This window comes from Carlito syrichta, unplaced genomic scaffold (genome assembly GCF_000164805.1).
Source record: "Carlito syrichta isolate Samal-C Ts95f unplaced genomic scaffold, Tarsius_syrichta-2.0.1 Scaffold303663, whole genome shotgun sequence".
Lineage (NCBI taxonomy): Eukaryota > Metazoa > Chordata > Mammalia > Primates > Tarsiidae > Carlito > Carlito syrichta.
Genome location: NW_007247759.1, coordinates 55,587 through 82,610, shown reverse-complemented (window position 1 = coordinate 82,610; position 27,024 = coordinate 55,587). Strand labels below are relative to the sequence as shown.

General features: G+C 40.5%; 1 protein-coding gene across 2 annotated transcripts in view; it reads left to right on the top strand.

The window, feature by feature from the left end:
* Window positions 1-27,024, top strand: part of SEL1L (SEL1L ERAD E3 ligase adaptor subunit) — a 66,429-nt gene that overhangs the window by 3,426 nt on the left and 35,979 nt on the right. For both annotated transcript variants that reach the window (XM_008058946.2, XM_021712824.1), the window contains exons 2-3: window positions 3,650-3,687; window positions 4,731-4,962. In XM_008058946.2, the coding sequence (XP_008057137.1) occupies window positions 3,650-3,687; window positions 4,731-4,962 (270 nt within the window). The remainder of the gene's footprint in view (window positions 1-3,649; window positions 3,688-4,730; window positions 4,963-27,024) is intronic.

The following is a 27,024-nucleotide window of genomic DNA, read 5'->3' as shown; positions in this document are numbered from 1 at the left end:
TTTCCCCCCCCCCCCCTCTCTCTCTCTCTCCCCCTCTCTCTCTTTCATTAAATTAGAGTCTCACTCTGTCACTCAGGCTGGAGTGCAGCTCATGGCCACCCCATTGACCTGCTGAGCTCCGATGATCCTTCTGCCTCAGCTTTCCAAGTAGCCAAACAACAGGTGCAAGCTACCATGCCCAGCTAATGTTTGATTTCTTGCAGAGACAAGGTCTCACCAAATTGCCGGGGCTGGTCTCGAACCTGCAGGCTGAGGCAGTCCTCTCACCTCAGTCTCCCAAAGTTCTGGGATTACAGGCTGAGTCACTGAGCTCGGCTGGCTGGTCTCTTTTCACTGAACTCTTTAGACTTTCTGTGTCAGAAGGTGTTGGTCTGTTGAATTTACATGAAGAGTGAGAAAATGAAGTTGTAATGACCACTTTTCCCTGAAAGAATATCCCTGGTACTTTGCAGCTTTGTTAGTTGATATAATAATAATAAAAACTGATCTTTTTCAAAGGAAGGTATACAATTAGTAATGTGAACTATTATGTCGTGGATGTGACACTGGTGAGAAATTTACAACTTCTTTGAATCCTTTTGCATTTTTTCTTGTTATTTGATGCCTGTGTTCTGATAAAAGCATTAGTATTTGCTTTTTGTTTATGCATAACTGCAGTGTCTTTAATCCTCATTTGAATACTACATTTCAGAAGTTCTTATGTTATAAACAACTTTTTAAAAAAGTGTTATGTGAATGTATGTATCAGTTTGAAAGAAAAAAGAACTTATGCTTTAAGACTATCATCAGCGGGGCTCGGTGGCTCAGCGCCTTTGGGAGGCTGAGGTGAGTGGATTGCCTGAGCCCGCTGGTTCGAGTCCCGCCTGGGCAACTTGGCGAGACCTCATCTCTACAATAAATCAAAAATTAGCCAGGCGTGGTAGCGCGCGCCTGTAATTCCAGCTACTCGGAAGGCTGAGGCAGAAGGATGGCCAGAGCTCAGTAGGTCGAGGCTGCAGTGGCCGGGAGCAGTCACTGCACTCCAGTCTGGGCGACAGAGTGAGACTCCAAGTCAAAAAAAAAAAAAAAGACTATCATCTGGAGTAGGGTGTCCCAGTTTAGTAAATGAGAAAGAATTCTCTTATTTACCAGTAATATTAGTATGTAGTCCCAATTTGTAAAAAGAGAGAGAGAGAGAAAGAAGCATGATGCAATTCATATGAAATAACCCTGATGTCACAAATCATGTCTCTTGGAGTTCAAAAACACATTTTGCTACTTTGATGCCTAACAGCTTGTAGTGTCTCAAATGTAAATGACTTTAAATTTATTTAGAGATGTCTGTATTATTTACCCGTTAACTACCTCTGTCACCTGTTGTGGTGGGGTACTTAATTTAGCAGTTTAGTGATTAGTGATTTAGAGTTTCAACTAATCTAAAGTTTTGTATTTAAGGACATTTTGTATGCATTTGAACATTTACTGTCCGCTCTTAATATACTAACTGGTTGATTTTTGTAATTGATTAACATGTATCTACACACACAACTTTGATATACATGAAAGATAAATTTTTTTCTTTATCCAAAGATTTGCTGAGAATAGGCCGGGCTCGGTGGCTCAACCTGTAATCCCAGCACTTTGGGAGGCCGAGGCGAGTGGATTACCTGAGCCCACAGGCTCGAGACCCACCTGGCTAACTTGGCAAGACCTCATCTCTACAATAAATAAAAAATTAGCTGGGCGTGGTAGCACATGCCTGTAGCTCCAGCTACTTGGAAGGCTGAAGCAGAAGGATAGCCAGAGACCAGTAGGGCGAGGCTGAGGTGGCCAAGAGCATGCCACTGCATTCCCATCTGGATGACAGAGTGAGACTCCAACTCAAAAAAAAAAAAAAGCCGGGCTTGGTGGCTCAGCCTGTAATCCCGCGCCTTTGGGAGGCTGAGGTGAGTGGATTGCCTGAGCCTGCGGGTTCAAGACCTGCCTGGGCAACTTGGCGAGACCTCATCTCTGCAATAAATCAAAAAAACTAGCCAGGCGTGGTAGCGCACACCTGTAGTTCCAGTTACTTGGAAGGCTGAGGTGGAAGGATCGCCAAAGCCCAGCAGGTCGAGGCTGCGGTGACCGGGAGTGGCCACTGCACTCCAGTCTGGGCGACAGAGTAAGACTCCAACTCAAAAAAAAAAAAAAAAAAAAAGATTTGCTGAGAGTGGAATTTGAGCCATCTGTTAGAATTTGGGCTTTGGTGATACTTGTGAAGTTAGCAGGAAGGATAATTGTGAATTAACTGAATCACTACCTGAATGTTACGGGGATCATGGACTAATACATGCCATACCCTTCTCCTCCCCACCTGCCAAAAATAAACATACTTGAAAAATAATCTAAAAGTAGATGAATGTAAATAGTAGCTACAATTTACATTTTCTTTGAATTGACAGACCTTTTATATATGGCAAAACCTCACTAGCTGACTGATTTTCTTAAATATTCAAGAGAAACAAATATTGTGAGATAGAATTGTGTGTTTTCTGTGTAACTGAGTTGGTTATACTTCTGAAAGTTAGCTCAGTACTTTGATAACAAATTATAAAACATGTTTTTGTTATATTTCATAGAGTTGTAAGTTACAAATGACATTTGGGATATAACCATATGAAGTAAAGATAAATGGCAACTATCATACCAAATTTTCTAGTAAAATCCAAGTGATTCTGCAGTGTTTTGTCTCCAGGTTAATTTCTCTTGTAGCTTATGGAGCAGGCGCTACTAAAATCAGGTAATTTTAACAGCAAGAAGGAAACTTAGAGATAATCTGACAGATTTGTTGTTTTAAACTGGCAAGGAATACACAGATCAAACATTTGCCTTGGAACATGGAGTTGTTGCATGTGTTTATATAAGAGCAGAAAAAAGGATAATAGCCAGAAAATAAGGAGTAGCCAGAAAACACAGAAATAATAGAAGGAAAATTAACATAATCAGTCAAATCTAAAGCAGACCGTGTGAATCTGGAAGAAAGGTGTAGCTAGTCGCTGGATTCATTATTTATTTAATTTAAGCTATCAATTTCTTAATAATTAGTCCTCAATTGAGTGAATGTATGATAAATGATGCTATCTTTTACCTGCATCTGGTTCTGTCTTAAAGTAGAATACTAAATCCTAAATATATTTGTCTTGCAACTCTGCTGTCAGATATTAATTCTTAGTTTCTATCTTCAGTAGTATTAGAGACCAATAAAATGCTAATCAGCATGAAAATAAGCTACTGTAACACCAGATCCTGAGCAAAGGAACAGAATAGGTGGAAGCCTGGAGTATGCAATGAGAGATTTATTTTTATGAACTTGGTAACTCATTCTCATACAGTAATTGGATGGGATCTGAAGAAGTGTCTGTTTTTGTGGTGAGGCTATTGGTGGTGCTACTTTTGTAACAAATCAAAGCTAATGTCTTTCCTGAAGAAAGAGAAAACCAACTTCCTGACCTGTTTCCTTTCACTTAATCTTTTTCTGAACAATTACTGAATACAACCAATTTTTAAATAATTCTGGGTTCATCCGGTATCTGATTTTTATTTGCTGTACTTATCACATGGTTCTTTTTAATAACAACTGTAATTTCCCAACAAGAAAGATTACTAAATTGTCTTAAAATTTCTTTTGCAGATGAAGAAGGCAGCCAGGAAGAATCCTTAGATTCCAAGGTGTGTACTACCGTGTGTACTGGCCAATATTTGCTGCTCAATTTAAAAGCATGAATTATGTACCTTAGAAAAGATCTGAAGTCCACATCTTTTGAGTAAAAGAACTGAATTTAAAAGAAAAGGATAGATGGTATCAGTATTAGTTTTAATTCTTCTGGAATTTGAAAAAATATTACTTCTTTATGAGAGAAAATAGGAAATATTTCCATCAGTGGGGTTGGCTGTTAACTGGACACAGTGGCCCATACCTATAATCTTAGCCCTTTGGGAGGTTGAGGTGGGAGGGTTACTTCAGGCCAGGAGTTCGAGACCAACCTGGGCAACATACAAAAAATTAGCTGGGCGTGGTGGCACACACCTGTAGTCCCAGCTACTCCAGAGGCTGAGGAAAAAGGATTGCTTGAACCCAAGAGTTCGAGACTTCAGTGAGCTATGATGGCACCACTGCACTCCAGCCTGAGTGACAGAGTGAAACCCTGTCTCTAAAAATGAAGGAAGGGTGGAAGGGGTGTTGGCTATTAGATTTAATTTCAAATTGAATGTTCTGTGTGTGCGTGTACAAGAGACTTATGGCAGTAACATGTTTACTACCTAATGAAAGGTTGATTTTACTCCTTTTTTTTAGTGTTTAGGGTTTGTTTGTTTTTTTCAGTATGAAGACTTAACCTCTACCATTTGGTTGGTTGAATGACTAAGACTGATTCTTACATATCTAAGGAGACCAATCAGTTGTGAGCTCTAGTCTCTAGATTTGAGGGATTACAAATAAAAGTAGGAAGTATAAGATATGTTGGGAGCATGTAGGGGGAGAACCTAACCCAGACTTGGGGAATTAAGGAAGTTTCTGGGGGACCGAACATCTAAGTTGAAATTCTAAGAAAGAGTAAGAGGCAGGTGAGGAAGATGTGTGGTGGAAGCATGCCAAGGCCTAGAGCGATGGGCGAGTGTGGCACTTCAGGGAGCTGATGGAGACATGTTATCTGGATTAGTAAAAGTAACAGTCAAATGGTCTTGTCGATAACAAAAATACTGTCTATTTTCAGACCTCTTTGCCATCAGATGAGTCTGTAAAGGACCATACTACCGCAGGCAGGGTAGTTGCTGGTCAGATATTTCTTGATTCAGAAGAATCCGAGTTAGATCCCCCTATTCAAGAAGAAGAAGACAGCCTCAAGAGCCAGGAGGGGGAAAGTGTCGCAGAAGAAATCAGCTTTCTAGAGTCTCCAAATCCAGAAAACAAGGAGTATGAGGAACTAAAGAAAGTACGGAAACCAGGTAGTCTGGACATTTTCTTTGTTTTTGCCTTATTTAGATAGGAGACAACTGAAATTTTAAAGCTAGTGAGTGAAGATGCTGGAAGGCTGGTTTCACTGATTATTAACCACATAGAGAGTGTAGTTTTATGGGATTTTCTGGATTCTAATATATCCAATTTATTCACTTAACAGATATAACCCAAGGCACATAAACTGAATTCAATAGATGAGATTATATTTCTATTTTATATTATCCTTACATTTCTTTTTGGATTCTGGTATGCAAATAAATTTCTCTCTTAGAATTTTAAGCAAATAATCTGTCAGGATGGAACTCACAATAGAAACTCAGGAAGAATTGTCTAACACACCACTATGATCATTTTCAGAATTGTGTTAGGATTTTTACTTCTGTAACCTTGTCGGTCATCCTAGGTAATTTAATTTAGGGGTTTATCCCTCTCCAATTAAGGCTTATGTAAATTTCAATCCTTTTCTAACTTTCTCTATCTTGATACCTCTACTTGTACATTTAGAACTATGAGTGGTAATTCTTAAAATTTATTCTTATAAAATTATCAAAAATTAAGAAAGTTTTATGCACAAAGATGCTAATTCTGAAATACTTATACAATTGAAAGTTTCAAAGTAATCTAAATACCTAATAAAATTTTAATGTTTGAAAAAAAAAAAGAACCTGATCTTTTTCACAGTAGAGTGTTAAACGCCTGCCTTCTCAAAATTAACAATTAATGTGAATTCAGTTTTATCCTGATACCCTTCTGTCATTTAGTTCAGTATCGTAAAAGTCACCACTTTACCTACTTATTATTCCACTATTAACCATTCTCACAAAGTGATCCAGATTTGAACTTTAAAATATAGAATTTTTTTTTACTACAAATATACCATACTCATGAATAGAAAATCAAAGTACTTGAATCCTATCAATTAAAAATAGCATCTCTCAGACTTTTTTTAAAAGTGTATGAATAGTTTTAAGAAAATATAATGGGTCAAAATATGTATACCATTTTATAGCCTGCATTTTACACTTAACAGTTTACCCAGGACATTTTCCCATGTCATTTAGTATTATTCTACAATTTGATAGTTAATAGCTATAAAAAATATATATGTACATATACCATAACTTAGAAATGAAGTGTTAATAATGTTTTGCTGGGAGATTATTTTAGATGTATCTATGAGAGTTTTTTTAGAATTCTTCAAAGTAAATTTGCTAGATTGAATGTAAAATTTTAATAGACATACATATTGTTAAATTCTTTAGGAAGTAATTCTGTTCATTTCCTTTGAAAATGCCTCTTTTTCTGTACCTCAGTCAAGTGTGTATTACTGTTTTAAAATTTTGCCAACGATTACAGTTTAATTCCTTATTTTTGATTAGCAAGATTTTTAATTTTTTAAAGATAGGGGTCTCTCCCTATCACCCAGTCTGAAATTCAGTGGTGCCATCATAGCTTGTTGCAGCCTCAATCTCATGGGCTCAAGAGATCCTTCCACCTCAGCCTCCCAAGTAACTGGGACTACAGGCACACAACCATGCCTAGCTAATTTTTTTTTTTTTTTTTTTGGAGTTTTTCACTCTGTCATCCAGACTGGAGTGCAGTGGCACACTCCCAGCCACCACAGTCTCACCCTGCTGGGCTCTGGCGATCCTTCTGCCTCAACCTTCCAAGTAGCCAGAACTACAGGCGCATTCTGCCACCACACCCGGCTAATTTTTGATTTATTGTAGAGATGAGGTCTTGCCAAGTTGCCCAGGCAGGTCTCGAAGCTGCGCACTCAGGCAATCCACTCAGCTCGGCTTCCCAAACCGCTGGGATTATAGGCTGAGCCACCGAGCCCAGCCAAATTTTTAAAAATTTTTGTAGGGACAGTGTCTTGCTATGCTGCTCAGACTAGTCTCAAACTCCTAGGGTCAAGCAGTCCTTTTACCTCAGCCTCCCAAAGTGCTGGAATTACAGGCCTGAGCCATTGTGTCCAACCTGGGAGATTTTTAAACATGCACAAAAGTAGAGGGTGTAATGACCCCTCCTCACCCCCACCCACTCATCACTCAGCTTCAGTAGCCATCGATATTTTGCTGTTCTTGTTTCATCTTTAATATTACACACATTTGCCCTTCTTTTCTTTCCTTGAGTATTTTAAAGGAAATCCAATGTGTTCTTTTATCTATGTATGTATCTCTAAAAGTAAGACAATTTTTTTGGCAGAATCACAGAATTAGCCATTATTCCTTTATCACCTAATACCCAGACTATTCAGTTTTTCTAGTTGTTTCGGGTGTCTTTTTATAATTTATTCATTAGTATCTGTTTCCAAGCTAAAATCTTAGGTTTCTCTTAACTGTAACTGTTCTCCCTCCCTTGTTTTTAAGTGTTTGCTAAAGAAATATGGAATGTCCTTTGTGCTGTACAGTTTCCCAGATTTGGGATCTAGATGGTCATGTCCTTGTAATGTCATTTAGCTAGTTCCATTATCTGCTGTATTTTCTGTAAATTGGAGTTAGCTTTAGAGGCTTGGGTAGATTTGGTTCTTTGTTTTCATTGAGAGTATTTTGTGGGTACACTGTGTACTTTCTGTTGCATTGCATTGGGAGGCATGTAGTATATTAGTGATGTTAAGAATAATCAAATGATCAGTGAGGTCAGACGGTGTCAGCCTAATCCAGCCGTTCGTTCTAAAGCTCACCACTGATCTTTTTTTTTTTTTTTGAGTTGGAGTCTTACTCGGTCGCCCAGACTGGAGTGCAGTGGCCGTTCCCGGCCACCGCAGCCTCGCCTGCTGGGCTCCAGTGATCCTTCCACCTCAGCCTTCTGAGTAGCCAGAATTACAGGCACACGCTGCCACGCCCGGCTGATTTTTTGATTTATTGTAGAGATGAGGTCTTGCCAAGTTGCCCAGGCGGGTCTTGAACCCGCGGGCTCAGGCAGTCCACTCACCTCAGCCTCCCAAAGGCGCGGTATTACAGGCTGAGCCACCGAGCCCGGCTCACCACTGATCTTTTGCTTAGAGGTTTTGGCAACTGTTTGTTGTCTCGATCAGTGGTCTCCAACCTTTTTGGCATCAGGGACTGGTTTTGTGGACCAGGGAGCAGGTGATCCTTCTGTCTCAACCTCCCAAGTAGTTGGGGCTATAGGCACACACCACCACGTACGGCTAATTTTTAATTTTTTTTTTTTGTAGAAGCAAGATTTCACTATGTTGCCCAGGCTGGTCTACAACTTCTGGGCTCAAGCAATTCTTTCACTTTGGCCTCCCAGAGTGCTGGGATTACATGCATGAGCCGCTACCTGAACTCTTGATTCTTTCCCTTAAAATGTTTTCACATAAGAATTTGGTGCCTGAGCAACCTCCAAAGGAGACCAATGAATATGTTTTTGTTGGTTTGTATTTGTTTGTTTTGCTTTGCTTTTGAGCATTGGAAGGATGTAGGAAAAACCAAACCAAAGAGTGTTTTTCCTACTTGCACTCACTGAGTCAACATTACTGACACCATATTTGTGGGGCATTTTTCCACACGCTAAGCAAGCAATCAGTTCTGCAGCAGATTCCCCAAAGAACACTAGCTAGGTGTCCTCTAATTTAATTCAATTCTGACATTATCTATCTGGAAATAGCATTAGATCCCACTGGTTGAGGGCTTAGTCTCACAAGATTACCCCTCACTTGAGATGCCAGTCACAAACCCCAGGTTTACATGTGCCACTGACTGACTGGCTATACATTGGGGTTCTCATGACCCTTTCCTTGGATTACATTAATTTGCTAGAACCTAGAATTTGGGAAAAACATAATAAATGTGAAAACATATGTTTACCTATGTATTATAGAGGATATTACAAAGGATACAGATGGATAGCCAGTGGAAGAGATGCACAGGGCAAGGCATGGGAGAAGGGGGGCGGAGCTTCGTCCTCTCTGGCCAGACTGCACGGCTCTCCAGGAACCTCCATGTCTTCAGCTCTCCAGGAGCCCCTGGAACTCAGGCCTTTAGGTTTTTATGGAAACTTACTTAGGCGAGATTGATTAAATCATTGGCCATTGATTTATTAGCTCAGTCTTCACCCTCTCTAGCATTCCCAGAATTGAGAGGTGGGGCTGAAAGTTCCAGTTCTCTAATCAGGGGGTTGGTTCCCTTGGCAACCAGCTATCTGAGATCATTTGTCAGCATGCAAAAGATGTTCTTATCACTCCAGAGAGCCTAAGGATTTTAGGAACTATTTGTCAGGAAATATGATGAAGGCCAAATAAGATATTTCACTATATCACAAGCATCATTACAGATCTATGGATTTGTATATAGTCGGCCCTCTGCATCCATGGATTCCATATCCATGGATTCAACCAAATATTCAAAAATATTTTTTAAAAATGGATGGGTTCATCTGTACTAAACATGTGCAGCCTTTTTTTCCTTATTATTATTTCCTAAACAATATAGTATAACAACTGTTTACATTATATTAGGTATTACAAGCAATCTAGAGATGATTGAACATACACAGGAGGATGCATATAGGTTATATGCAAATACTACACCATTTTATATAAAGCACTTGGGCGTCCATAGATTTTAGTATCTGCTGGAGGAAATCCTGGACCCAATCCCCAGTGATACTGAGTGGCAGTCGTATGTCACTTAACAATGGAGATACAGTCTAAGAAATGCATCATTAGGCAATTGTATCACTGTGCAAACATCGTAGAGTATACTTACACAAACCAAATAGTGTAGCCTACTACACACCTAGGCTATATGGTATAGCCTACTGCTCCTAGGCTACAAACTGTGTAGCATGTTACTGTACTGAATATTGTTGGCAGTTGTAACACAATGGTATTTGTTTATCTAATTCTACTTATAAAGGTACAGCAAAAATATGGTACACCTGTCTAGGACACTTACCATGAACAGAGTTTGCCAGACTAGAAGTTGCCCTAGATGAGTCAGTGAGTGAGTGGTGAGTGAATGTGAAGGCCTAAGACATTACTGTGCAGTACTGTAGAGTTATAAACACTGTAACTTAGGCCGCACTAAATTATACAATCAAATTTCTTCAATAGTAAATCAGCCTTAGCTTCTAAAGGTTCTAAAAAGTTAACTTTTTGACTTCATAAACTTTTTAACTCACATAATAACACTTAAAACAAACACATGCTACAGCTGTACAAAAATATGCTATTTCTTTACTTATTCTGTAAACTTTTTTCTATTTTTAGATTTTTTTTCACTTTTTAAGCTTTTTTTTAAAAAACTAAGATGCAAACACACACATGAGCTAGGCCTATGAAGGGTCAGGATCATCAGTATCACTGTCTTTCACCTTCACATCTTGTCCCACTGGAAGGTCTTCAGGGCAATAACATGCATGGAGCTGTCATCTCTTATAACAACAATGCCTTCTTCTGGAACACCTCCTGAAGGACCTGCCTGAGGTTGTTTTATAGTTAACTTTTTTATATTAAAATTCAAATTTTTAATATTAAACACTGTATACTCTAAGACAATGATAAAAGGCATAGTTTAGTAAATGCATAAACCAGTAACATAGTTGATCATTATCATTGATACTTGATTGCTACATTATTAAGTGCCACGTACTTACATAATTGTATGTGCTATGCTTTTATATAAAGACTGGCAGTGCGGTGCCTCACCACAAACACACCAGTAATGCTTTACTCTACAGTGTTACAATGGCTAGATGATAAGAATTTTTCAGCTCTAATATAATCTTCTGGGACCACAGTCACATATACAGTCTGTTGTTGACCAAGAGGTCATTATGTATCGCATGACTGTGTGTCACTCTATAGCAATCATTCTATAAAAACCCATTTGGGTTTTTACTTATTTCCTTTTATATTTTTGTCTCCTTTCACTGCTGCTGAAAATCTTAGTACCTAATGACATTAATGTTCTATTGTTTTATCATAATAGATATCTATATATAGTTTCAAAATACAGTGGCAACCTTACCGCTAACCATGGAACCACAGAATGCAGTCTCAGATTCCTTTGTGGTTCTTTTTATCCCTGGTATGTATTTTGCTAAGGATTTGTAATGATCCAGTGTTTTAAAATCACTTGGGTAATTTTCTGTGTTTATACCAACAACTTTATAAACATTTACATTTATTTGTTTCCATTCATTTTAGTCTTTCGATAATGATTTAGACTTGTTTTGAATTTATTCCTAATACATAAACAGGCTTATGTACTTATACATATATGACCTGTAACATAAATTGCATATGTATGCTTTGTGTGCAGTCTCAGCTATATTAGAATCAGGGTATATGACATTAGGACATTATAATATGATATTAGAGCTGGAGTATATGACTTTAGACATTATATGACATTAGCACTGGGGTATATGACATTAGACATTATGGTATGACACTAGAACGGGGTATATGACAATTTGAAACTTGCTCCCTTTGTCAGGCTCTCATTCGTGTTGCTGCCATATTAATCTTTCTGATACCCAGATTTATTTATTTCATTTTTTGAGTTGGAGTCTCACTCTGTCACCTAAGCCAGAGTGTAGTGGCACGAACATGGTTCTCTGCAGACTCAACCTCCTAGGTTCATGCAATCCTTCCACCTCAGCCCCCTGTGTAGCTAGAACTATAGGTGTGCACCACCATGCCCAGCTAGTTTTTTGATATTTTTGTAGAGACGAGGTTTCACTATGTTGCCCAGCCTTGAAACCCAGATTTGACTCTAGAACCTCCCTATTTGTAACTCTTTATGAGTTCTCCAATTGCCTTGGAGATAAAGTATGCACCCTTTAGCATGATACACAGAGCCTTCAGTGTCTCCTGCACCTCTCTCCTAAACATCCTTTTTCAGCAACACTATACCCGTTAGTCTTCAAAAACACTACTCAGTGTATGCCTTTGGGCCTTTGTACGAGTTCTTCCCACTGCTTAGAATGCCTTGCCTATTCCCTTGCCCAAATCCATCTATCAAATTTTTACTCATTCTTAAAGATGAACTTGGGTTTCTCCTTTCTGAAACAGTACCCAAACCCCCAAGCGTCCTTAAAGTATTTCCTATATGGAAGGGTTTCCGAGCTGACTTCCTGCTTTCACTCTTTCCCCTAATGTCAGCTCCCAAATAGCAGACAGGCTAGTCCTTCTTCCTGCTCAGAAGCCTTCCTGGGCTTCCAGTCATACTCAGAATAACATCCTACTGTCTTACCTTTATTAACAAGGCTTTACATGGTCAGGCCCCTCCTATCTCTCCAGCTTCCACTTCTGTCACTCCTCTGTACTCAGGAGACTCCAGCCACACTTGTCTTCTTGCTATTTCTTGAACATTTCATACTTATTCCCAGCTGTATTGATGACCTCCAAGACCATGCCCCCAGGCTCAGTGATTTGCTAGGAAGAATCAAAGGACTCAGCAGACAAATCAGCAAAGGAGAAGGAGCCTGGGGTGAAGTCTAGGAAAAACCAGACACAGCCTTCCAAGGTCCTCTCCCAGGGAAGTCACACAGGAAGTGCTTCAACCCCCCAACAAGTTACCGTAACACATGTGAAATACCTTCTACTAGGGCAGCTCATTAGAGACCTGGGGCTTTTATTGGGGGCTGGTTAAGTTGGCAGCCTCTGCCCGGCACACATGAAAATCGAAGACTTCCAGAGGAAAGCAAGTGTTCAGCATGAACCGTGTTGTTTGTTCCGTTTGTGTGAGCCACTCTGACTAGTTAGGATGGTGGGAGCTCTCCAGACATCTAAGATCCCAGCCCAGAGCTAACCTTAGTAGCAGACCTTTTCAAGGATAGAGGTTCAGGCCTGCTGTGTTAACTCTTCTCTGCACAGTCTAGCCCTTTGGTCATTGGCCAGTGTGTCTTTACAGCACAGTTATCTGTAGGACCCAGGCAGTAGTGAGGCCATCCTGCAGTACTGATTTCAGTTATGCCCTTTAGGAGGCATGAACTTAGCCAGTTAAAGCAATTCTCATTTATCATAATGGTCTATTTCAGAAAACCAAATGGCTTCCTCCTTGAGTTTCTATATTAACTGTTTGTATATATTTTTTTCTTTTTATTAACCTTTTTACATGGCCTTAATTTTCTGTATTAACCTTTTTATCAACTCAGGCACAGCACAACTGTGACCAGTAAGGTGAAGCTGACCCAGAAGCCTTCCAGGGCTGGGCAGTGTCATGGGAGTCAGTATACAAGACATTCAGTCCCAAAAGTGTATATATGTTAACCCTGCAAACAAAGAGTTGACAATTATCGGGGCGTCTCAAGCAGGACATACTTTGTCAGGCATTGCAATGTAGCTTCCCACTGTGGGCCACTTGGCCTAGGGTTTTCAGTCCAACCCAAATAATTTAGTCCAGTCCTTGGTTTCAAAGGGACTGCCAGTCAATTCCAGTGGTTTTACGATTGATGGACACCAGTTTGTCTACCTCATGCGTGTGGACAGCATCTGGAGGTTTCCTTGTGGAAAGTGAAAGGGCTGGACTACCTCCTGCTGTCTTCAAAGCAATCTCAATGGCTTGGAAAGGCACATGAGAGTTTTCCTTTGGGGAGAATTAGGTTCCAGAAATAGTTTTGAAAAGCAAAGATGACTAATGTGTTCTTCCCTCTCTTGTGCCTCCCCACATACAGGAATTTGGGGTTATTTTTCCTCAGTTGTTACAAAATCAGTTTCCATTCAGAACTCATAATTTTATATTTTTTCAGTTATCCCCTACTCTCATGTAGACCCTTTGTCTAGAGGGGTTGTGTGCAACAAGGACAAGACATTTCACAGAAAAACTTTTTTTTTTAATTTTTGTAATTGTGTAGGTCTTGCTATGTTGCCCAGGCTGTTCTTGAACTCCTAGCCTCAAGCTATCCTCCCACCTCAGCCTCCTAAAGTGCTGGGATTACAGGCATGAGCCACTGCACCCAGCCCAGAAAAACATTTTTATACAACGTCACCAGAAAGATATGTTCAGGGATTGGCAGGATGAAAGCCTGCATTTTCAGAAATGTTTTAAATGGGTTTATATAACCTCCCTTCCCTTCTCACTCTGAATATTTATCCAGTGAGCAGCCTAGAAAAAGAAAAATCACTTTCTGAGGATAGCTGCCTTTAATAATCAGATTGCACGGAGGCCTGTGCATCAGGAAAAAAGTGAGGGAAGCAGTCAGGCCAGTGTACTGCTGAGGGCTACAACTCCTCCAGAAGTCAAACACAAGAGTCCCCAGCCACAAGACCGTGCTGCGGATGGTCGAGAAGTTGGTCCAGCCTGTCAGAAGTGAGCAGAGAGTTATACTTCCTGGGACGTACCCTCTCCCACCTTGCAGGTTTTGGCAGTAATCACAAGTTGAGGATGCTGTTGGTCTCTGTATCAGACATATACAACCAGTCAGCAGCAAGGTGGTCTCATCAGAGAACAGGCCCTTTCCAGGGGCTTTTGTATGTATCTTGGACTGTCCAGCCAGGCATTCGTGATGTTTTCACAGCTTAGGGCTCCACAGAAATGTATCCTAAATGTGAGGTACAGAGTCTAAATTCTGTTCATTGAGCCTCTGCCTGCCTTTGGTTCAGCCCAGCTCATGCTGAGGCTGAAACAGTATTAGGTTTTAGCTTAGAGTCAAGGCCAGGCAATGAAGATCTCTGAATTCAGGATTTAGAAAAAGCCAGAGACTTTTCTTCAGCAACAGCAGAGGTAAGATGCTGCAGGGTCAGAAAGTCCAAGTGATGCACAAGACTTTTCTAAGCCCTTTCTTTTGCCTTGTCTGCCTTAAAGTCCAAATTGACCCTCTCACAAATATGCTTATCAGACTGGAAAAGCATCAACCTCTAAGGGCCAGACCTTTATCTCCACGAGAACTCATGAGCAAATCAAAAGCTGCTTTTTAAAACTCCAAAAGTGTATCTCCATTTGTAAATCATTTCTTTTTTTTTTTTTTTTTCTTATTGGCTTCCTTTTCCCAGAGGCTCCAATAAGCCAAAATTCACATCTTCCCTAGCAGAAACCATCAGTTAGAGATGTTCTGTCTCCATTGCACAAAGTGTTTTAATTCCAACCCACCCACTGGCAGCAAAAGCCAGAAAGTTGTGTCCCAGGTTCCCCCAATCGGATGATTCCTTTGTAGTTATGAAATTACAAGTATTTAACAATTTTTATTAGTTTTTACAATATGTCTAGATGCAATAGTCACAAAATACAAAACCACTCAAAAAAATTTTTTTTCCTCACTGCAACTTACTCAGACTCCTAGCCATAAATTCAGCATTTGAAGCATTAACATTAACAGTTACAAGGAAGACCCAGGCTGGGAAACAGTGCAGGAAGGGAGGTCAAGACTTTACTGTCACAGTAGTAGCCAGGCTAACTTTGGGAATGTTACCTCTTCCCACTTTTTTTACTGGTTTATCGAAAATGTTGCTCCAGCCCTGGGACCTGGACCTCCTACAATAGAGAAGAGAAGGATGCAAACATTTCACATGTTGGCCCATTCCTGGAAATTTGGGAGCCTTTCTCCTCCCATCTAGAGGAGAGAACAAAAACCAAAAAGTTTCCCTGGACTGTACTGTTTCTCTCACTTTAACCAGCAGGACCAACAGCAGCCAGGAGATCCAGCAAGACGCATGGATTCAGGTCTGTCATTTCAAATCCCATAGGGTAACTTGCCTCACTACAGACAGTAGTTTAACTGCTGCTTCATGTGGGTGACTCCATAGCCACCTGGGCACGAACAATTCATCATACTCTACTCTTTCCTCTTCCCAAACAGTGCCCTCACCATATTTCAGTGAGTCAGGTCATTCTAGCGAGTCCCACTACTGAAACTATCTGTGTCAGGGGTCCCCAAGGCCATCCCCAGGCTTGATGCTTTGCTAGGAGGACTTGGCATACAGTTGTATTCACAGCTGTGATTTATTACAGCAAAAGGATGTAAAGCAAAATTAGCACAAGAGCAAGTGCATGGGGTCAAGTCTAGAGGAAACAAGGTCCATGCCTCCAAGAGCCCTCCCCCAGAGGAGTAATACAAGATGCACTTAATTCCTCGACAGCACGTTGCAGCATACACATGTGAAATGTTTTCTGTCAGGGAAGCTCATTACAGACCCAGTGCTTAGAGGGTTTATTAAGGACTGCTGTTGCATCACCCTCTGTCTAGCATGTACAAAAACTGTAGACTCCCAGAAGGATAACGGTATGGAGTATAAATCACATGATTGTACATTTGGGCTCAGTAAGTCACCTTGTAAGTTAGAATAGTGGGAACCCTCCTGAAATCGGAGTTCCCAGACACCAGCCATGGGCCACATTCTAAGCAAGACTTTCAAAGGGTGAGGTGACACGCTTGCCATCTTAACTGTTTTCTGCACATCATCTCAAACATTGGTGTTTGAATGGATAATGAAATGGCCATCAAGAGGAGAAGGATTACACTGTGGTGTTCCCTATTATAGGATACTCTTAACCATTTTAAAAAGTACATGTTTTGTTGGAGATAACAAAATGCGATCAAACAGTAGCAGAGGTTTATTTGGCTCACAGAACCAGAACTCCATCATCAGGTAGTCCAGGGCTTATGCCATTGGGGATTCCAGCTCTTTCTGTCTTTCCTACCCAGCTCCTGAGTAGACTGGCTTTATCCTCAAGTTTGTTCCATGGGATCAAACCTTGTGGTGGCTGCACCCCCAGGTCCTGGGTCCTCAGGAAGGAGGGTGGCCTGTTTCATAAGAGCAGAAGCCTTTACAGAAGACACTAGTAGACTCTGCCCAAACTGTCACCTGGGAAAGGGGTTAGGAATTTAGTAATGAGCTAGTCTGTCTCATCTGCCACTTGGAAGAATGTCAGTGATGTATTAAGTGAAAATGTCATAGTGTAAAGTAATTCAGCGAGGATGATCCTGTATTTGAGTTCTCCAGAGAGACAGAACCAAAGGCAGTTTGCCGGCAGAATTCCTTCTTTATGGGGGTCAGTCTTTGTTCCTCTCAGGCCCTCGACTCATTGAATGAGGCCCACCCACGGCATGAAGAGTCATCTGCTGTACTCAGAGCCCCCCAGTTTAAATGGTAATCCCATCCAAAAATCACCTTCACAGAAACATCCAGAATACTGTTAGACCAAATATCTGGGCACTACAGCCCAGCCAGGTCAACACACAGAATTAACCATCATGGATTATTTAAATGAAAAGAAGCTATTTTTAAAAATATGTTTGCAAATGGGAAAAAACAGGTCCAGAACTAACAGTTATTACCTTTGGAGAAAAAGTATTTGAAATGATAGGTAAAGATAACTGTAATGTTTGTTTGGTTTTTTTTGGTTTTTTTTTTTTTGAATTTGTGTCTCACTCCGTCATCATCGCCCAGGCTGGAGTGCAGTGACACACTCACAGCCACCCCAGCAATGACTTGCTGGACTCCGGCAATCCTTCCACCTCAGCCTTCCAAGTAGCCAGAACTATAAGTGTGCACTACCGCCCAGCTATTTTTGATTTATGGTAGAGATGAGGTCTCGCCAAGTTACCCGGGCTGGTCTCAAACTCACGGGCTCAGGCAATCCACTCGCCTCGGCCTCCCAAAGTGCTGGGATTACAGGCTGCACCTCCAAGCCCAACGTGTGATGTTTCTTTAATGTAGTATACTTTCCTATTATTCAGATTGTGTCTGTAATCAACACATTATTATTAATCTTAAAAAACAAAAGAACAATTAAATGAAATAATCAGCATCTTGATCTATTTCGAAAGGAACAGAGCTTAAACTTACTGTGTCTTGCTTATGGTCAGGTTTTGACGGAAGTAAGTGGATTAAGCAGTAGAGTGGCACTTTTGCTTCCTTGCAGCTCCTGTGCAGTGGCAGGGAGGAGACAGCACTGAACCTAGTCATGAGATTACACAGAGATAGGTTGTAAAGAAAACAGGCAGTCGCCTGCAACTTTAATGAGAAGTCTTTGTTGTTGTTTTTGTTGTTAATGTTGTTTCTTTGGTTTGGTTTTACAAGAAATTTTTTCTATAAGGAAATTCTTTTAGAGACCAACCTTGTGGACCACATCCCAACAGCACTTTTAAAGCTCAATTATCTTTAAAGCTATTATTTAGAGAAAACTCACTGTTCGTGTTTGTTTGTTTGTTTTAGGGTCTTGCTCTGTGACCCAGGCTGGGGTGCAGTGGCACAATCCCAGCTCACCACAGCCTTGATCTCCTGTGCTCAGGCGATCCTTCTGACTCAGCCTCCTGAGTTGCTGGGACTGCAGGCGCGCGCCATCATGGCTGACTAATGTTTTTTATTTTTTGTAGAGACAAGGTCTTGCTATGTTACCCAAGCTGGTCTCGAACTCCTGGGCTCCAGTGATCCTCCTACCTCAACCTCCTAAAGTGCTGGGATTACAAGCGGGACCCACCGTGCCCAGCCACCCACCCTTCTTAAATAGCAGTTTTCTTGCTGAGGATTGTTTTGGCTAATTGTGGTCGTTTATGTTTCCATATGAATTCCTGTATTGTGTTTCCAGGTCTGAGAAGAATGCTACTGGAAATTTAATGGGTATTGTGTTAAATCTGTAGATTGCCTTGGGTAGGATGGACATCTTAACAATGTTGATTCTTCCAATCCATGAGCATGGAATATTTTTCCATTTGTTAATGTCGTCTCTGATTTCTTTGAGCAGTGTTTTGCAATTTTCATTGTAAAAGTCTTTGACTTCTCCGGTTAGGAAGATGCCAAGGTATTTCATTTTTTTGTGTGGCTGTTGTGAATGGGATTGTGCTTTGTATTTGGATTTCTGTCTGTTTATTGTTGGTGTGGGGGAATGTGACTGACTTTTGCACATTTATTTTATACTCTGAGACTTTGCCAAATTCCTTTATCAGTGCAAGGAGGTTTTTGACAGATTCTCTTGGGTTTTCAAGGTATGGAATCGTGTCGTCTGCAAAGAGGGATAACTTAACTTTCTCTTTTCCTATTTGGATACCCCTGATTTCCTTCTCTTGTCTGATTGCTCTGGCTAGGACTTACAATACTATGTTGAAGAGGAGGGGTGAGAGTGGGCATCCTTGTCTTGTTCTGGTTTTCAGCGGAAATGGCTCCAATTTCTGTCTATTTAGCAGTATGTTGGCTGTGGGTTTCTCGTAATGGCTCTTACTATTTTGAGATATGTTCCATCTATGCCTAGATAGATGTTCGAGGGCTTTTATCAAAAAGGGGTGCTGGATTTTATCAAAAGCTTTTTCCACGTTTAGTGATATAATCGTGTGTTTTTTATCTTTACATCTCTCGATGTATTTAATTACATTTATGGTCTTGTGGATGTTGAACTAGCCCTGCATCCCAGAGATGAAGCTTACTTGGTTGTAGTGGATGATTTTTGAGATATGTTGTTGAATCTGGTTTGCTAGAATCTGGTTGAGAATTTTAGCATCTGTGTTCATCAAGGATATTGGCTTATAGCTATCTTTCTTTGTTGGATCTGTACCTGGTTTGGGCAAAAAAAAAAAAAAAAAGCAGGAGGCATCATATTCTCAGACTTTAAGTTTTATTATAAAGCTACAATAATCAAAACAGCCTGGTATTGGTACAAGAACAGGCATATAGACCAATGGAACAGGATAGAGATCCCAGAAGCAAACCTCAATTTCTCAACCAACTCATCTTCGACAAAGGCTCCACCATCAACCACTGGGGAGAGGAGAACCTGTTCAGTAAATGGTGCTGGGAAAACTGACTGACCATATGCAGAAGATTAAAACAAGACCCCTACCTATCACCATACACAAAAATCAACTCTAAATGAATCGAAGACCTAAACATAAAACCTCAAACTATAAGCACCTTAGAAAATGCAGGAGATACCCTTATGGAAATTGGAACCGGCAACCCAATTCCTGATCAAGACCCCAAGTGCCCATGCCATAAGAGATAAGATAAATAAGTGGGACCTCATCAAGCTGACAAGCTTCTGCAAAGTCAAAGAAACCATTGAGAGAGTGGGGAGCCAGGCCACAGATTGGGAAAAAATATTTGCCAACTGTACACCTGACAAAGGCCTAACATCTAGGATCTACAAGGAATTCAAACGTGCCAAAAAGAATAAAACAAACAGCCCCATCACAGAGGGGGCAAAAGATATAATAGACACTTCTCAAAAGAAGACATATGAGCAACCAATGGATTCATGAAAAAATGCTCAGCCTCACTAGTTATCAAAGAAGTGCAAATTCAAACCACACTGAGATACCACCTAACTCCAGTCAGGGTGGCCATCATCAATAACTCAAAAAACAACAGATGCTGGAGAGGATGAGGTGAAAAGGGAACACTTCTGCACTATTGACGGAAGTGTAAACTAATGTGTAACAGTGTAACAGCCAATGTGGAAAACAGTGTGGCAATTTAAAAATTGACCTTCCATACAACGCTGCAATCCGCCTACTGGGACTATACCCAGAGGAACTCAAATCACTCTATGAAAAAGATACCTGCACACACATTTGTTACCACATTATTCACAATAGCAAAAACATGGAACCAACCATGCTGCCCATTGAAAGAGGACTGGATAAAAAATGTGGTATATATACACGATGGAATATTATGCAGCCATAAAGAAGGACAAAATTATGAACTTCGCAGCAACTTGGATGGACCTAGAGTCTGTAATACTGAGTGATCTATCACAGAAACAAAGAACTGAGTATCACATGTTCTCACTCATAAGCAGACCTTGAACAACTATCGTAATACTATAAGAAAGGGATTGGCAGTACTGGGAAACTGCCAGGGGAAGATGGGGGCAGGTGGCAGTAGTGGGAAGCTGATGGGGGCGGGATGGGCACACCTCATCACAAGGGTACCTGCATAATGAACATTTGTATACCTAACCCTGAATTGTACCCACATATTTAAAATAAAAAATAAATAGCAGTTTTCCTGAGCAGATTTGATCCTGAGTAGCTTCTGAAGGTGCTTGTCACCTGATTGTTATGAGGTGTATTACTTTATTCTGGGCACATGGGCCAGTGCTTGCTTCTTTCTGTTTCTAAAGTGATGCACTGGTTTACATAGAGAGAGTTGTGCTTTGAATGTACTCTGATTTCATGTTTTGTTCACTCTCCATATTATTACATCTTCTGAAAAATACATTTTAATCTGTAAAGCAGTGCCTTCCTTAGTATAGTGTGTGTGTGTTTATTTGCAGATGTAGTTTCTCAACTGTGCTTAGCAGTTCTCACCTTTTAGAGGAAGCAGTCTGCTTGCAGCAAATCACATCACATTGCTACTGCATCATATACCCAGGCATCACCCAAAAAAAACCCTCTTTATTTGGCCTTTACCATCTACTTTAAATCAAGTGCTGCACGGTTTACTGTTGCTTTGTTTGTAGTCCTTTGGAAATTCCTTTGTGTGTGTGTATATGTGATGATTGATTGGTTAATTAAGCTTTTATTTTTGTGAACTCTGTGCCAGTTGTCTTGAGGTTGATAACTTTTTAACATTAAATAATTGACTGCTGGCTATCTCTGACTACAAGTATATTTGATTCATACACTACTTACTACTTTACTTGGAAATACAAGATAGTTTCAGACAAGCAGCATGATTCAATGCTTCAACTTAACTTGTAGAGACAATATTAATCTTCAGTAGCACTATGTAAGTTCTCAAAATGAGAAATTTGCAAAGCTAATGTTTATCTGTATAGATCAAGACGTTAACTTTTGGGGTTTTGCTTTGTTTTGATTTGACTTTAAATGAGGGAAAAATGTATTTGTATTCCCAGGACATTTAATTCAGTATGTATAACAGCATTCTAGCCACATTTACTCCTTTGATATTCAGACATAATATCTTACATATTAAACATGAAACCTTTGTCCCAAGCCCCCCTCCAGCTGCCTCCCTACTTCTGTCCTCCCCTTCTTAGCATCATTCGGTGAAAGGTTGTCTGTCACCCCTGATTTCACTTTCTGTCTTTCCCGGTCTCTAATCCACCTCCAACAAGGCTCCCGCCCTCTCCAGATTACTAAATCTATGCTTCTCCACTAAAGATTCTACTTGTCGAAGACCTGGTCAGTTCTTGGTCCTCATATTAAAGAGCTCCTCACCAGTGTTTGTTCTTTTCTCTGAAGATGCTTTCTCCACTTGGCTGCTTCCTGGTCATGAAACCCGGGCTTGCCACTGCACTCAGCCGTTGCTCCTCTTCCCCATCACCACTACTCTAGTAACCTTCCATTCCGTCATGTTGATGATTCCCAGGTTCAATGCTGCAGCATAGCTGGTTTAACCCGTCTCCTATCCATAGATCTTGGAGTTTGGGGGGATTTTTTTGTGCTTGTTTATGTTCTTAAAATTATGATACTGCAGCACTTTGAGAGGCCAAGGTGAGGGGATTGCCTGAGCCCACAGGTTAGAGAACAGCCTGGGCAACTTGGCGAGACCTCATCTCTACAATAAATCAATAAATTAGCCAGACGTTGTAGCAGGCACCTGTAGTTCTGTCTACTTGGAAGGCTGAGATGAAGGCTGGGCACAGTGACTCAAGCCTGTAATCCCAGCACTTTGGGAGGCCAAAGTGAGAGGACTGCCTGAGCCTGTGGATTCAAGACCAGCCTGGGCAACATGGTGAGACCTTGTCTCTACAATAAATAAAAAAAATTAGCGAGGTGTGGTAGTGTGTGCCTGTAGTTCTGGATACTTGGAAGACTGAGGTGGAAGGATCACCAAAGCCCAGCAGGTCGACAATGGGGTGGCCGTGAGTGTGCCACACTGCACTCCAGCCTGGGCAGCAGAGTGAGACTCCAACTCAAAAAAACAAAAAACAAAAAAATTATGATACTGCACAAATATTTTCTTGCACATTGTTTCTTTGTATGTTTGTGTAAGTAAACATCCTAGAAGCAGAAAAACTGGGTCTAAAGATATGGACCTTTGAAATTCTAAAAGCAATTGCTAAATGTCCCTCTGTAAGCGTTTGTACTAATTTGTGCTTCTGCCAACAATATGAAAGTGTCCATTTTCCCATACTGTGATCCTCCCCATTTAATGGTTTTTACTTTTTCTAGCTTTTGTGAATGATTTTATTGTACTTTGCAAGATCAGATTTCAACTAGTTTAAATATAAAGCAGTCTGTTTATTATTACAGTAAGTTCTCATGTACCATAAATTAAATATCTTTCTTTAGGTCTAAATACACTGGGATACAGTGTCACTATTGTAGAGCCACAATATGATTCCTTATCTAGAAGTGTGAATGTTTACTTGAAATTGCAGGATTGACTTCATAATACATGTTCCCCCTTAAGTGTCTGATTTTACTGCTGGCTCTCACTAATGTAAAATGCATAACCAGTCAGTTTTATTATACCAGAGCAGCAATTACCTTGTTTTTAAAACTGGTACTGTTCTTGGGGAGGTTTTCAAAAGGATAGCTTTGGAATTGTTGCAGAATTTCTCCATGAAAAGAAAATTAACTGAAATTAACACTGTTGTAAAGAATTTCTACTTGAGATAATTGATTTGAAACTAGTAAGTCCTGGTCAGTAACTTTTGAAAGATATTAAAACAAGCTTAACGCTGGGAGTGGTGGCTCACACCAGTAATCTCAGCACTTTGGAAGGCCAAGAAGGGAGAATTGCTTGAGCCCAGGAGTCTGACACCAGCCTGGGCAATATAGCAAGACTCATCTCTACAAAATTTTGTAAAATAAATAAATAAAATAAAATAGAAAAATCTGAAGACTCCACCAAAAACTGTTAGAACTGACACTTATTTTTAAGTTTAAAAGGTAGTGACACTCCATATTGTGATTTTGCTTAGAGAAGATAGGTGAGAGATACAAACTCTCTTTCTAGTAGCTTACTGGTAAACGCATTATTTTGACAAGTTTCAGTTTTTTGTTTGTTTGTTTATTTGAGTTGGAGTCTTACTCTCTCCCCCAGGCCAGAGTGGAGTGGCATGATCATGGTTCACTGCAGCCTCGACTTTTATGCTCAGGCCATCCTTCTGCCTCAGCCTCCCAAGTAGCTGGGACTACAGGCACATGCCACCACACCCAACTAATTTTTTGATTTTTTAGGCTGTATCTCGCTATGTTGTCTAGGCTGGTCTCAAACTCATGGGCTCAAGGAGTTCTCCCACCTCAGCCTCCCAAAGTGCTGGGGTTACAGGCATGAGTCACGACACCTGGCCAAGTTTCAGATTTGACTGAGTTGTGGTGCATTGCTGAAGCAGGTGCATCCGGGGTTCTTCCTGCTTCAGTTAGTGCTGAATCAGCAAGAAGTTGAACTTTATGTTGCCAAAAACTCTGCTCCTCTCCAGTTTCTTTTCTGCTGTACAATCCGTCACATGAAAGAGGAGTTTTGTTTATTTGAGACATTTAGAAAGTATACATTTTGGCAAACTAAAATGCCTATGATGGGCTATTTAAGACAAAGATTTCTGTTCTCAGATAAATTAAAAATTATTTTAAGCCCATCATTTGCTACTTAATTTGTAATTCAGGTTTACAAACTGTAGTTCTGCAGACACAATCTTTCTAAAGTAGATTTGTCCCTAGTAGCAGTGCACAGAGATGCACTTTTCAGGTTCTGTAGTCAGAATGACCCCCTGCGGTTGTTGCTAAAAGATACTTTGCCTATATATTGCAGTAAAGATCACTGCTTTAAACTTAGCAAAAGTGAAGATATTATTTGTTTCTGATCAGTGATTACCAGAATGATGAATAACATTTACCTCATGGTAAGCCATTTGAAATTTGTCTTGTCTTTGAAATTCTTTTTGTCTCATAACTTACTGAAAATATTTTTAAAATTAATACCAGCTGGGCTCGGTGGCTCAGCCTGTAATCCCGTGCCTTTGGGAGGCTGAGGTGAGTAGATTGCCTGAGCCCGCGGGTTCGAGACCCACCTGGGCAGGCGAGACCTCATCTCTACAATAAAATCAAAAAATTAGCCGGGTGTAGTAGCGCGTGCCTGTAATTCCGGCTACTCGGAAGACTGAGGCAGAAGGATCACTGGAGCCCAGCAGGTCGAGGCTGCGGTGGCCGGGAGCGGCCACTGCACTTCAGTCTGGGCGACAGAGTGAGACTCCAACTCAAAAAAAAAAAAAAAATTATTAGTACCTTAGAATGTGTCTCTTATTGCACTGGAAACAAAGAAGCAATACTTTCTAGACTTCTGAGCAGGGATGCCAGTAATAAAAATAGCAGCTGTCATCTGTTGAACTCTTACTACCCAAAGTGAGAGGCACCATGGTGGTCCTTTACATATGTTATCTCAGTCAATCTTTGCAACTACCCTGCGTAATAAGGACTGTTATTCCTATTTGTGCGTAAGAAAATTGTTGCCAAATAATTTTATAGATAAGGAAGCAGAGCAATTTGCTCAAAGAGCATAGCTCTTTAAGTGCTAAGATTTGCATCAGGTGTTCTGCTCTGCTGCCCAGTTAAATTATCCACATAAAGTGATCAGTGGAAGTTGACGTGTACTCACACCAGTCATGAGTGGTTCTAGGCTTAGTCCTGGACCTCTGGTCTTCTTGTACACCACTCAATGCAGCATCTTTTTAAAAAATATCTTTTAGATTCAGGACCTATATGTGTAGTTTTGTTATATGGATATATTGCAAGCTGGTGAGGTTTGGGCTTCTATTGAACCTGTCACCCCAACAGTGAACATGGTACCCAATAGATAGTTTTTCAACCTATATCCCCCTCTCCCCTCCCTCCCTTTAGGAGTCCTAGTGTCTGTTGTCCCCATCTTTATGTGCATCTGTGCCCAGTGTTTAGCTCCCACTCATAAGTGAGAACAGGTGGTATTTTGTTTTCTGTTTCTGTGTTAATTCGCTTAGGATAATAGCCTCCAACTGCATCAATGTTGCTGCAAAGAACATGGTTTTGTACTTTTTTAAGGCTGTGTAGTATTCCATGGTGTATATGTACCACACTTGCTTTGTACAATCCACTATTGGTGGGCATTTAGGTTAGGTTCCGTGCTTTTGCTATTGTGAATAGTACTACAATAAACATGAGTGTGGGTGTCTTTTTAGTAGAATGATTTATTTTTCTTTGGGTATATACTCAGTAATGGGATTGCTGGGTTGAATGGTAATTCTATTTTTAGTTATTTGAGTAATCTCCAAACTGCTTTCCATGGGGGCTGGTTTACATTCGCACCAATAGTATGAGTGTTCCCTTTTCTGTACAACATTGTCAGCATCTGTTGTTTTTTGACTTTTTACTAAAAGCCATTTTGACTGCTGTGAGGTGGTATCTTATTGTGATTTTGTTTGCATTGTGAGAAGATATCTCATTGTGGTTTTGATTTGCATTTCTAGAAGTTCCTTCTAGATTCTGGATATTAATCCTTTGTCAGATGCAGTTTGCAAATATTTTTTCCTGTTCTGTAGGTTGTCTGTTTACTCTTATGCAACATTTTTATGCATACCCTTGATCTCAAGTGCTGTGTATTAGAGAATTTTCTCTTTAGCTACAACTAAAAAATGCCTAAGACATCTTTACTTTTTTTCAATAACTTCTTTGAATGTAGCAGTACCTACCCAGTAACCTACTCCTCCCTCCATGTTCTCTGTCTTAGCAAGGGCCACCATCTTGCCACATCTGAAGCCTAATACCTGGGAATTTTCTTTGACTCATCTCATCTCTCGTCCACACATCTAAGATGTGGTACCATGTCTATCTCCTTAACATCACTTGAGTACATCCGTATCTTCCATTCCCTTGCCCTCTTCAGGCTACCATTGTGTCTTGATTAGATTACCATCACAGCCTTTAAACTGGTCACTTTGCATCCTGCCTTACCTTATGTTCTGTTCTGTTCTCCACTCTTCTAATTAAATGTGTGAGCCCATCACGTCTGCTTAACACTTGTCAGTGAGTTTCGGTTGTTCTCAGGATAAAAGTCCAAACTCCTCATTAAGACTTGTAAGCACCTCCCCAGTCTGGCCGTGCTTCCTTGGCCTTCTCTCGTCTGCTTTGTCACTCATTTGGTTCTTAGCACTTACTGTTCGTTCTGTCTTCAGTGCTCCTCACTCCACACGCCAGAGCCTTTCATCCACTCCTGC